This window comes from Tubulanus polymorphus, chromosome 4 (genome assembly GCF_964204645.1).
Source record: "Tubulanus polymorphus chromosome 4, tnTubPoly1.2, whole genome shotgun sequence".
Taxonomy (NCBI): Eukaryota; Metazoa; Nemertea; class Palaeonemertea; order Tubulaniformes; family Tubulanidae; genus Tubulanus; species Tubulanus polymorphus.
The window spans coordinates 4041233-4054778 of NC_134028.1; the positions used below are offsets into that span (position 1 = coordinate 4041233).

Sequence of the window (13546 nt, forward strand, 5' to 3'; positions counted from 1 at the left end):
TTTTCAATCACGAAAATCCTCTTGGAAATGAAGTCATAAAAATCAACTGCACTTAGTATACTTTAGAAAAAAACACTGCAAAATTTATTACATACTTTCATCATTTCAATATAATACAGAAAACGATAAATTATGATCGATATCATGTATAAAAATTCATCTATCATTAAATACATTGAATTTGTGTGAAGCTAGGAGAAAATAACTACTGATCAAGAGCAATTATACATTTACAGCAATTGATTGAAAATTAGTATAAATATGGTGGTAATACTAATTGCTCCAATAATACATAGTTATTAAAATCTAGCATATTGTTTCAATGAACAGCAGTAAATGCAAAGATAGAATCACTCCATCAATCTATGAAAATGTGCTACAATTTGAGGTCAAACATATGGAAAAATGATGTAGATCAACTTAAGACTGGTACACTTCAAATATACAGTTTACTGGTTATATCAAATTTAGATGAAAAATTGTGTCGAAAAATGAACAATAACTATTATTACTATCAGCTAAAGCTATGCATCAAATGGCCGTAGTCCAGCTAATCCCACTGAATTTCTTCGGCAACTTAAGCATATTTTACTGTTCTGATGAAGGCCTATATGATGGCTGTTACACAGGACTTTCTTTCAGTGAAATAATAAATAATTCAAAGCTCATACATACCGATCAATAGCAATTAACAGAGTCTTGAGTATCGATTTAAACTGAATTGAGAGTTGATAATGAACAAACCATTAATAGAGCAGGGCCGTACCTAGCAGCATTCGAATGTAGGGGGCAGAAAAATCCGAAAAAAGGGCAACTAAAGTCAAAAACTGATATAAAAAAAACTCTGCTTAGGCTTATAACAAAAATATGCTTGTCAGTTGTCAGTCCCAAGTGAAGGATTCTACATTGAATTTCTATTGGATAGAACAATGATATTTGCAAAAAGGGGACTTTCCAAAATATTTGGAGGTAATTGCCCCCTACCCCAGCTATGTATGGCCCCGTAGAGGTAATGATACAGATAATATACTGAAGTGGTCCGAAAAAATATCTTCACAGTCTTAATTATTACCTGTATTGGATGTTACATAACAAACGGTTGAAATGATGGAAGACAATACATATAGGAGTTAAGGGTGGATTTAGGGGGTGGACCGTGTGCACTGGTCTAGACCCTTCAAAATTGCCCCCATATAGTCTGTAAAATATATTTTGCAAACACAATTTTTTCAAGATGAAAAAGTAATTCTAATTGGCCCTGGTAAGAGCCAGAAAGCCCCTTTTTGTCCCAAATGTTCTGTTGGAGGGTCGCCAAGGTTTCATGCCTGAAGCCCTCGAATTAAAAAATCTGCCCTTTTGAAATTAAGTGCCCATTCAAATTTTCAGGTCCACCCCTTCTAAGGATCCTAGATCCGTCCTTTTGAAGTCTCTCGTACTGATCTGTATAGATCATACAGGATTGTAGTGTTATCACCGGGTTATACTTAATTAAAGGAAACCATCGTTAATTACGCATTATGCATAATGATAGTAACAATGCTGTATATGTATATAATACAGTTCTGATCAATACTGTTTGTCATAGATATGAATCAACAACTGTTCCCGGTTTATGTATGATGTCTTTGCGTCTCTGAACGGCGTCGAGTATTTTCCGTCGCGGACCCAACGGAACACCGATCTCCTTCAAATCGTCGTCCGTACACAACAACAACGCGTCCAAATCGATCTTTTCACGCGTCAACAGCGAGAGGAACTCGGCGAGATTGTTCGCGACGAGGAACAACTCCAACGACGAGCTTTCAGTCGACTCCGCGTCGTCGTCTAAACTCTCCACTTCATCGTCGTCCCACGGTAAATCTTTCACTCGTACGGCGAGACTTCCTAACGTACCTATACTCAAATTATCCCTCACACCGTTCGTTACCGAGTTCACTCCGTAACCATGACCTCTAGAAGTCGACGGAACGGGGTCATGGCCGTTCAAGCGGGTTTTTCCGTCGTCGAATGTATCGTCGTCGATTTCGACGTCCTCGCGTTTAATCGGAATCGACAGCATCGCGCCGACGGTCGGTCGACTGAAAAACGCAAAACTACCGAATCCGGGACGTTCGAATAAACTCGCCGATTCGATCGCTGGATTCGTCGTCGCCGAATCGAAAGAATCGACGCCCGAATCGTCGTTGAATTCCGGCTCGCTTTGCGACCTCGACACGTTGCTTTTACCGTCGAAAACGTCGCTGAGTCTGCGGCGGCGCTGATTTCCGTTCGACGTCGAATCCGTTTCATCCATCGTCGAATTCTTAACGTACAAAACTTCCGAATCGCGTCGTAATCCTTTTAAAGATCGCACGGATTTTCGACCGCCGCCGCCTCCGTCGTTTTCTAAAATCTTAAAATCGCCGTTCACGATCGTACCACCGCTGCCCACGTTGTTCTTTTTATTCATGACCCGTTTCGCGACTCCACTCGTCGGGTTGTGACTCTTTTTCGAGTCGCGTCCGATGCCGTTAATCGTGAAATAATCCGAGTATAATTTCGGTTGTGTTGCGACTTTTTTCGGCTGCAGCGTATTCAAACCTTTACGTAAAAGGCTTCCATTTTGTACCTGATTCGATTTCACGTTCGATACGTCCATTAATTCGCGTTGATGAGCCAACATTTTATCCTCTTTCAGCGCTTTTTTCCCGGCTTTCGTCTGCAGTTTGTTGTAATGTTTAATCCGTTTTTGCGCCGATAAAATCGCTTTCTCTTTCAGTTTTTGTACGACTTTACGATTGCGCGCCGATTGCTGAGCGACGACCATGTCCATGTATTTCACTATTTCCATGTGCTCGTTACAGGCCGCGATGTCCAACGCCGTGTGAAAATCATTGTCCAGAGACCATAAGTTAGCCCCGAAATTCACGAGGAACGAAACGCAGTTCATGTGTCCATTTGCAGCCGCACAGTGTAGGGCTGAATTACCGAGTAAATCAGCTTTGTCCGGATTACCGCTGAAATAAGACGATAAAGCATGTGTAAAATTAAAGGACTATCAATCAACTATTTGACAATCATCATAAGTTCTGAAAGATCTGATAGGCTGTGGTGAGAGCCTGTGACAGGCATTGCTGTAGGTTTTGGTTATGGTTTTGGTTTTGGTGTCGTTTGTAGAAATTTCTTTTCAGGGGTCTACGCCTATACGGGGTTATCTAATTTTCATCTAATATGCGCATCAAACTCTTCTCAGATTTTGTTTTGGATTACGTATTCAGAGGAATAGTAAATGCTAATTCACTTCAAACATTCATCTGAAAGTTTTCAATAGATTACACTGACGTCTGTAACATTCGACATACAAACACCTTAGAAACCAATAAAATGTAACAACTGTAGCCTATAATATCTATTGAATCAGAAGACTTTCCTCTTCTATGAATTATTGAAGTGTTCCATAGAATTGCTAGTGATCTCACCGACACTGTTGCCAACCGCCAACCTTGCCATTGGCAATTGGTGAATCATCATAGGACATTAATTCTGTTATTTAATATGCATGAAGGTTTACATACATGTGTAAATACATAAAAGCTACGCCAGTCAATGTCGCCCACAGTCGACTTATATATCAGTGTGCATATAATGTGTGCCTGTTAGTTTTACTGCATGACAATAATAAGTATTAACTATGAAAGTACAGCAAATGACACGCTCACTAAGTGTGAATGATTAGAAATGAATTTTTTCCCCAAAACATTTCGTCTTCTTGTCAACTTAGTTCTGGATCGGACAATTTGTTTATTATACCTATAGGCTTAGTACCTTTGGCGGACGATCTTTCACATTCGTTGCTCCTGCCCTTTGAAATGCTCTACCCAAAAAGATTTGTCATGAACCCGATTTGGAAAAATTCAAAAGCCTGTTTATTCGATTACTTTAAGGCGTCTTTGAACTTTGAATTGCAGTGAAATCGGTGCCATGTAAATACCATTTCATCATCATAGTGTGAAGTTGCAAATAAATGCTTCTTCCTCATGAAAACCTCAAACATTTTGGTATCGCAATATACCAGAGAAAATTCAGAGAAAATTACCACACAAATAACCAGTGATTAATGTAATCAATCCTTTTCACGTTCGGTTAATTGAAAATCAATGAAGCAATCAATACGTTCAGCGATGAATTTTTGACAGGTCGAAGTTTTCTATTTCACATTCCAAACATTAATTGGATATTTGTATACAATACCGTCACATTTCATAACGTGGCATTCATTTTAGCACATGGCCATCTAATTCTAGTTAGAATGCAGATCTTTGCACAAGTCATGAAAGATATTCATGTACATGTAATGTATTAAGTTAACATTAAAACGTTAGAAATCATATTTGATATGTTTTTTGACTGAATTTTTACTGGAATATCACACATCTAGTTTCATCATACAGCAGCAGATCCAGATCTACCATATTGTTTATAATTAGACTCTACATTTGGAAGTGACCTTATCAACCTAAACCAAGGCCCCCCTTAACCGCCCCAGCATTATGCGGCTATGATACAGCCATGTCATTTGAGTTGGCCCTATATTAACCTCAAGGACAGCCTGGAAACAGATCCGGATTCACCTCTGATTAACAGATCTTTGCGAAAGAATTTGACCCTACAGTTGTTCACTGACACGAACAGTTTTTATGGATTCATGAAAAATCGATTGCTCATACGCGGTTTTATGGAGAATTTGCATGATTTGATACCATTAATCTTTGCTCGCAGTGAGCTGCACCAGAGAAACGCTGATACAACATGAGTCAGTTTAATTACGTATAACTAAGCAACAACTTTACATTCCGATTACACAGCGGATCTTAAACTAACCAACAATCAAAAACAGGCGACGGATAAAATAGCAACTGCCGGTACGAACCGGCTAACATTTTATGAATTTCCCGGTAGAAGTAGTGGGTTCGTAAGGGACACCAAACCAAAACGAATCAAACAAAATCTACCGATCAAATAGATAACAGGGAAAATACCTATTTTAAGAACAATTTATAAATTCTAATGCAAACTTATTAGAGACAAATCCGTTTCAATTTTTGAAATCGCCTGGATTTTTCCGACCATTGTAAAATTCTCCTTAGAGATGCAATTTTTGAGCGCTAAACAACACAGCTGCTATGGCTCATTACTCAAAACTATTACTATCAAATTATTTTATATGATGGAATGCAATGAAATAAGTGTTCCACTTTTTCGAAGAATTTCACTATGAGTAATTAACGTTTGTACAATTAGTACGGGGACTTTATAGTTGCTATGGAAACATGACAACAAACAATACAGCAGAGTTAAGTTATAAGTGGCCGGTACCAATACAACTCATCTACTTCAGCAGCAGTTCACGTAGACATTCACAAATACTTCTAGCCTACTCCGTCTGCCTGCTGCCTTTTTTGTTCGCTCATTCTCCCTCCCTCCATTTCTATTGCTGCCACCGAAGCGAATATATACTTTTTCCTGTGAATTTCCAAAATATTTTTCAAGTTCCGCACAAATAGAAGTTTAATTTAGTCGAAATGATGTTTGAATAGAAATCAGTGATATGGCGTTATCCCATTTACAGTCACATAGAGAAATATAATAGCTATTTGATTCCTGGCAAAACAGCTGACATCAATTCAATATCATATACATGAAACATCAAACGGACTATTCTCAGAGCAGGGAATAGGGACAACTGAGGATTCATACGATTTATAATTCACCACCTTCGTATTTTCATTATAATCGCGTTGGACTGGGCAAAGGGTTCTAGACATAACAATTAAGTCACTTCTTTCTGAACCTGAGGCCAGAGTAGCATTCACTAACTGAATACCTCAAAATTAAGCATAAAATCAAAGAGACTTATAATTATGGAGAGGTGTTCTGAGGAAAACAGCAGAGACTTCCTAATTATAGTGGAATTGCCACTAGGAAAGCTTCCTATTTGACTAAAGAAATGTCATACAGTTCATGAACACTTTGTGTTGTAGTTTTTGCTGCCCTTCCAGGTATTGTGTTATGTATTTATTCATGAGGAATATGCACTAAAGGCCAGCCTGGTGTGATAGACAATGTCACTATGTGTTAACAACAGATTTTAATTTCTTGGGTTTGGGGCATTCTATTAACGTATCCATACATATATAAAACACCCTCCAAAATTTCTTTCAGTCTTTGATTGAATCTAAATAATTCTGAAAAATTCATCTAATTTCACCAGGAATGTCCCTCATTCTCTGGTTTTGATTTCATGAATCAGTTTGATGCTGAAAATCTTAAAGCTAGTTTACAATTTCTAAGTAGAAATCATTTTCTAAATAAAAACTTAATGTTAACCAGTCCAATGAATTAAATAGGGCTCAAAAAGAACATTCATACACAGCTTTTAAAAAGGATTATGAATAAATCTACTTAAAATGCATATGATTAAATCAAACACTCACCCTCTTGATATCAACAATCGGAGGGCATCCAAATTGCCATGGTAGGCCGCCCAAATTGTCGGTGTCATGCCATCTTCATCGGGTCTGTCACAATCTTGTCGAGTTGCTTCCCGTAACAGATCTAAATAGCCATCCCTGGCAGCTCTGTGGAATCGGTCTTCCATTCTTATACGACCAACTATACACTGGAAAGCGCAAGAAATATATATGTATATATATCCCTTATTATTTCCTTATGAAATAAACCCGCGCCGCTTTTCAAAACTTAGCCAGCCAGTTCACTTTCTTCACAGTACACAGCTGACTGTGGGAACTCGCTAATTGCCTGTCTATCAAAATCGATTAAACAATCAATGTACGTTCCCGGCTGTAAACAACGCGAGCACATGGGCGCGAACTGTCACCGGATAGCGACACGGCGACCATTACGCTACCTATCATTCATCACAACATTACGGAATGGAATCTCATGACACTTAAAATGGCAGCCGTTCTTATTATCATCGCTATCTTTGGCCTGGGCTTGGTGAACTGTGGTTTCTCACCAAATTGGGCTTCGTTAGACAGCCGTCCACTACCAGCATGGTACGATGAATCTAAATTCGGAATATTCATACATTGGGGCGCTTTTTCTGTGCCGAGTTACGGAGCACCAGAGGCGGCTTTCTTTTGGAATTTATGGCGAAACCATAACAAAGCAATAGTCGACTTTGCGAAGGCTAATTATCCGCCGAATTTTACGTATGCAGATTTCGCGAGCCAATTTAAAGCTGAACTGTTTAATCCAGACGAATGGGCTGAGATAATTGAAGCGTCTGGCGCACGGTATGTACGACACTGGACACTGTTGGGTACTGGGATTCGAACCTCCCTTACAACCTTCCTGAAGTAGCGTTAAAATAGATTGTTTTATTTCTTAATTGACAAATTGTCATACACAATGAAGTAACTAAAGCATGTATTCCTATTCTGAATAGATAGTCTGATTGATTATGGTTCTAATTATTTTTCGTTATACAATAAAAGTTAATTTAATTGTGTGACCTTACAATAGCGCCTGTGAATAAGTCTCTACTAACCAGGAAGTAAAATGATAACAACAACAAACAGAAAATCTCGTGATTCGTCTCATTGTAAGCCGGCATTCAGTTCGACTATTGTTATTCAACTCACTTCTGGATAAGCAGATTATCTCTGCCTCACTGACTCTTACTTGAGATAATATTTTACGGTTGAAATTTCCATTTCGGGACTGTGGAGGAGCGAGGAGGGGCATTTGCATTTGCTTTTGTTTGAATTGAATATAGGCCTATATATTCAGTTAAAGATGGAATTGTATCTGTTATTTACCGCTGTTCTATGCCTGCTATCCATAAACATTCGTGATATATCGGGTCAGTATTCACCGAACTGGGAGTCTCTGGATAAGCGCCCGTTACCGAGCTGGTACGACGAAGCTAAATTCGGAATATTCATTCATTGGGGCGTGTTCTCAGTGCCTAGTTATAACTCGGAATGGTTTTGGTGGCAGTGGAAAGGTGCGAAAACCCCGAGCACGGTGAATTTCATGAATAAGAATTATCCTCCGGGCTTTTCTTACGCTGATTTTGCGCCCGACTTCAAAGCTGAATTATTTAACCCCGATGAATGGGCGAATATTTTAGGGGCTTCAGGAGCGAAGTAAGTTTTCACATTTCTGTTAGGGCCTAATCGGGGATTCATGATGTTTTCATTATTTGAACTACAACAGTTGACCTAGCCCGCATACCAGAAGATGTACGGGTTCCCCTTGTTTGGGAACAACAGTTAGATACTAGACTACAGATTACCCTACCAGGAAGCTGAAGGAAACATTAGATACCTTTAAAAGGCAGATTAGTTGTAGTTATCACTTAGAATGAAGTTGTGTTCCGTTGAGCATATAAGTTGCGGTCATTCCGTTGCCCTAGATGTCAAATATTGGCCCTGCAACGTAACTAATTTGAACTTGAACTTGATATTCTTGTCTATTTGCGCGACATTCTACTGAACTTGAGGACATTTATGACCTAGAATTGATTATATATCTAATCTTTCACTTTTCAGACTAGTAGTTGAACTACAAAAACATGTATCGGGTATATAATTAAAGAATTGGCATTTTGATATTATACTTATTATTGATGGGAAAAATTAATTGCAAATGACAATAGTTCATTCAGGGGTTTAATCGAGGTTTCAGACATGTGATAATCAATGACAGTAGCACATGTTTTAGAATCAATAAAACAGTCAGCTGTTAAAATCACGGGATCTTCTGCAAATCAATAAACAACTGGGTTATATCACATGTGACCTGAGCTCATTTCCCTGGATCAAATAATTGATAATTTTCTACCATAAAATAGTTAAAGCCTTGGATATGAATGATAGGATCGCTGTTATCTAGAAATAGAAGTCCTTGACACCCATTCGGGTTTTTTGAGTGGAAGGTTTTTGCATATAGCTAGCTGTTCATTTTTAAATGTTACTTTTTAATGCATAAGTCCCCACAAATCTGGTGAATGGTATTAAAAGAACTTTCAACCCCGCTCCCCAAAAAAGAAATTGAAATACAACTAAGAAAATGTTTGACTTGTTATGATCAACAATGAATTTGAAAACTACATAATCTATATTTTTGTAGATACGTTGTTTTGACCAGTAAACATCATGAAGGTTTCATAAACTGGGGCGGGAAATATTCATGGAACTGGAATGCAGTGGATACAGGTCCTCACAGGGATTTAGTAGGTGCGTTAAATGCATTTAAACCGAAATGATTACCATTTCACAGGTATGAAGACACTTGAATTAATATAAAATGTTCTATTCAAGGTGATTTGGCAAACTCCATCCGAAAGAAAACGAAAGTACATTTTGGCCTTTACTATTCACTGTTCGAATGGTTTCATCCACTGTGGCTTCAAGATAAGGCAAATAATTTTGCGACGAGAGACTTTGTCACTGTAAGTTCATTGATTAGTAATCTTAGGTGGTTTCAGGGAGAAATAAAGAGAAAAGTAAAATGTGCATCACTGGGCTGTTTGGTGTCAGATTTGTTTTCTTGGGTGTTATTTCCCATTTGAATGTGATTAAGCCTGATTTACTTTCAGAATAAAATGATGCCCGAGATTCATGAATTAATCAACACATTTAAACCAGAGGTTTTATGGTCTGATGGTGATTGGGAAGCTAGTTGGAAGTATTGGAACAGTACTGGATTCCTGGCATGGCTTTACAATGAAAGGTAGATAAATCTATTAAATACACAGAACTTTAGGTTCATTCTAAAATCATGAAGACTAATGAAATACTGAAAAATTATTCAATATCAAGGATTAAGGTCACTCAGAAAATAAAACGCGAAAAGCTAAATTGATTTTCTCATGAAAGCTGGCTCACTGGTGCTGGTTTGGTGACAATGAAACCTGATCGCTTTAATCTTCTTTACATAATTACAAAAGTGAATATCACACTATGGTATCGAGCCAACTAATAATAGAGTGAAAATGTTTTATAACCTGCTCCCAGGAGAGGTTCCTGCAGTTATGAAATAATTTGTCACTTCACTCATACGACTGAAACGGTATTGATTTATGAATGGTACAGCACATATCATACAGTATTAATATTACCCAATATACCGTGGTTCTGGTAGTTACATTGAAGCTCAATTATATTCACCTTTTTCATGTTGAATCTCGGGCGTCTCGTAATCTTCATAAATGGAGCCCGTTCCTCCAGTCTCTTTAATCTATCCATTATTGATGGGTACGCGAGGTCTCATTCGACACTAGTTTATAATCCTCACGTCAAATTCAGGATCGCTCTCTTCAACTTTAATCTGTTACGATCCATGTCTCGCAATCGGTGAGAAACATCCACTTTTCCACTGAAATTAAGAGCGTTTTTAAAAACATGAGTAGCGCCACGTTTTAGGCAATTTTGCACTCGAAAAATATGTCAAGTCTACATTGCACCTTTATTGTCGTGATATTCAAATAACTATAGATTAGAATATGGATATTTATATGTATGTATTAGTCCTACCTACTGTACAGTATTAATTCCCGATTTCAGGTTTAATGAAATGTGCCGAAGCTGTCGTTTGATTTATAACCATCGACGTTTATTATTTCTACGTCATGCAGCCAGGTCGATTGATTCATTCATGCATGTAGCTCAGTATACACGCTGCTGACTATGCATTTATCGAAGACAAGTCTCACGGAGAATATCCTCTGTGCGTTACTGCGCCGTCTGCGTTAACAAATTAAAACCTGAAACTAAATTCCATATCAGGCACGATTTACTCTGATGTGAAAAACCCAATCGAATCCACTCTTGAGATAGATAATAATCGAATTAATTAAGTCAGCTCGTGAGATCTTCACAAGTTCCCGAGTCCCATTAAGAACATATTCCTGTAAATTGCAGGATGACTGCTTCAGAATTGCCACATTTGCTCGATGAAGCCTATCGCAACTATTATTATTATCCATTTTGTACAAAACTCTGTTATCGGAAATATGTATGAATAACCACTTTTCCCGGTGAAATACAGCAACTGAAGAGGCTTTCTTCAGAAGATCTATAAAACGTGCTATCATTTGAAATAATTATTAGGCTACGTTTTATAACTGTATTTCATCTGAATAATGTAACAGGTATCAGGTTGATGAGAGATATGGCACGGGGTTGATTATGTAAAACATTATTTGAAATGCCTTTTATTGTTCAAACATAATTGGAAACTAATTAGCCTGGTGGTGGATAGCCTCGGCCTTATACACAGGTAGATATCCATTTTGATAGCAAGCGATACCAAAAGGTATAAACAAATTGCATATCAAATCCATCTATTTATAAATCTTTTCAGCCCAGTAAAAGATTATGTCGTGACAAATGACCGCTGGGGTTCGGACGCGCGTTGCAAACACGGCGGATTCTACGACTGCAATGATAAATACGACCCAGGTACACGAATAACCACGATAACTAATGCTTCTTCTTAACGATTGCTTATTTCAGTCCCGTTAAAGATTCCATCGTAACTAATGATCGATGGGGTAAAGGGACACTATGCGCACACGGTGGATACTACACTTGTTCAGATAGATATAACCCAGGTATAACTACCGCATAACTATTTAACACTGCACACTAGTAAAGCTTTATTAATGCCACGATCACACGGATATGATTTGGCCCGGGTCAAACTGGCTCAGATCAGACCCGAGCCAAATTTGGCCTGTGCCCTAATAAGTGTGAAATCACTCACTCGTTACTAAAATGCTATCAAAACGGTGCTGTGGCAAGTGAGGTGAGTCAATTACAGAACCTGTTAGCATTCACACGCAATAATTTGACCCTTTCTAAATTTGGGATGGGTCTGGTTCGACATTTTTGGACGGGCCAAATGTATCAAACAGGCACTGACCCATTTCAACAGTTGGCCCAGGTCATCAACTCTTGTGTGATTGCGGCTTAACATTAGAAATGAAGAATCTCGTGATTATATTTCTAAATTCGCTATTTCATCATCTATAGGAGTTTTACAGAAACATAAGTGGGAAAACTGTATGACAATTGACCGTGGATCGTGGGGTTACAGGAGAAATTCTCAACTCAGCGATTATCTAACCATGGATGAAATTACTCAGACTTTGGCTGAAACCGTCAGGTACGCGATCGATAACACGTTTGAGCTGAATTACCGAGCAACGTGTTTAAATATTCTATGTTGCTGTTTATCTATAGCTGCGGGGGTAATCTGTTGATGAATATCGGGCCGACTCACGACGGGCGTATCATGCCGATTTTCGAAGAGCGTCTACGACAGATGGGAGACTGGCTGAAGGTGAACGGTGAAGCTATATACGCCAGTAAACCTTGGATTCATCAAAACGATACCGTCACGAAGGGAGTCTGGTCAGTATCTGTTACTCGTACCGCAGAACGTGGCATTTCTATAGGATATCATTCATTGAGGAAAGTCACTTCATTAACCCTTTCAGTGCTGAATAATCAATACCCTATAATGCTGAAGGTTATTTAAAAATTCTGAAAAATTCCACCCTAGTGTGTTGAATAACGGGAATACCACTATAGTGCGTCTACACCGTGGCGCGGTGTATTGTTAGTTACTAATATTTCACTATGTTTGACAGGTGCTGCCTTCTTTCAAGAGAGATAATTACTAATTACTAATTAAATCAATACACCGCAGTGCGGTGTACTAGCAAAATCCCTCACTGATTCGTACACCGCACTGCGGTGTAGACGCACTGAAAGGGTTAATCTCTACGACTCAATTTCAGGTATACTTCTCAGAAAACCGTGAATGGAACTGCTGCGTACGCTATTGTCCTCGATTGGCCGAAAGGAGATCTGTTTTTGGGAGCACCAGTGCCGACTACGCGTACTACCGTTACTATGTTAGGTGTAGCGAAACCGTTCAAATGGCTGCCCGGGCCTAAAGGTGGTATCACAATCCACATCCCTCCAATGTCACCGTATGATATGCCGTGTCAGTGGGCCTGGGTTTTCAAACTTGAATATCTTGCATTCCATTAATTTTCTTGTACTTATTCCGATCTTCTTTTTATGTACATACTAATGATCAACTGCTGTAAGCGTCCCTAACTTTGATGTCATCTATTTTCAATTGCTAACCATTAAACCTTTATACATGTCATCTTTTCAATTATCAATTGATTTAACAAAGAAAGAAATCAGATCAAACAAAAATTATTTATATAGACTTAAAAAAATCTCTGATATACAAGTTGTGACATAAGGGATTTAGTTTTATATATTTATATATTTGTATCATCATACAGTTTGTAGTGTGACTGTATAAAAGGTCTCTTGTATATAAAAGATCTCACCTTTCCTGTAAAGTGATCAATGGGAATTATTGTGATGTTTTGAACTATCAATAAAGGTAATAATAATAATATATCATAAAAAACATAGTTTTTTTCTGATTTTGGTGGGTGATTAACTCGTTATCGTGAACTGATTGAACACAGGCCGTATAGCAAAACACT

General features: G+C 38.3%; 2 protein-coding genes across 5 annotated transcripts; one reads left to right on the forward strand and one right to left on the reverse strand.

The window, feature by feature from the left end:
- Nucleotides 1-222: 222 nt before the first annotated feature.
- LOC141904783 (pre-mRNA splicing regulator USH1G-like) lies at nt 223-10205 on the reverse strand. Its single transcript, XM_074793446.1, has 3 exons — nt 10179-10205; nt 6474-6658; nt 223-2996 (listed from the first exon to the last, which is right to left on the reverse strand). The coding sequence occupies exons 1-3, from the start codon at nt 10185-10187 to the stop codon at nt 1580-1582; spliced, it is 1611 nt and encodes a 536-aa protein (XP_074649547.1). The 5' UTR covers nt 10188-10205; the 3' UTR covers nt 223-1579.
- On the forward strand, nt 6934-13445 carry LOC141904784 (alpha-L-fucosidase-like). Of its 4 annotated transcripts, none has more exons than XM_074793447.1 (8): nt 6934-7298; nt 9139-9245; nt 9330-9460; nt 9608-9741; nt 11374-11471; nt 12045-12177; nt 12255-12425; nt 12815-13445. In XM_074793447.1, exons 1-8 carry the CDS (start codon nt 6943-6945, stop codon nt 13068-13070), a joined length of 1386 nt encoding a protein of 461 aa, XP_074649548.1. In that variant the 5' UTR covers nt 6934-6942; the 3' UTR covers nt 13071-13445. The 4 variants fall into 4 exon arrangements, with proteins under 4 accessions (XP_074649548.1, XP_074649549.1, XP_074649552.1 ...); XM_074793448.1 differs by lacking the exon at nt 11374-11471 and adding an exon at nt 11526-11623; XM_074793451.1 differs by lacking the exon at nt 6934-7298 and adding an exon at nt 7538-8153.
- The last annotated feature ends 101 nt before the right edge of the window (nt 13446-13546 follow it).

Coding starts and splice junctions, on each gene's coding strand:
- LOC141904784 (XM_074793447.1), top strand. CDS start 6,943: ATGACACTTAAAATGGCAGCCGTTCTTATTATCATCGCTATCTTTGGC. Junction 11,472..12,044: donor CAATGATAAATACGACCCAG/GTACACGAATAA, acceptor CATCATCTATAG/GAGTTTTACAGAAACATAAG. Junction 12,426..12,814: donor ACCGTCACGAAGGGAGTCTG/GTCAGTATCTGT, acceptor ACTCAATTTCAG/GTATACTTCTCAGAAAACCG.
- LOC141904783 (XM_074793446.1), bottom strand. Junction 2,997..6,473: donor CGATTGTTGATATCAAGAGG/GTGAGTGTTTGA, acceptor GTCTTATTTCAG/CGGTAATCCGGACAAAGCTG.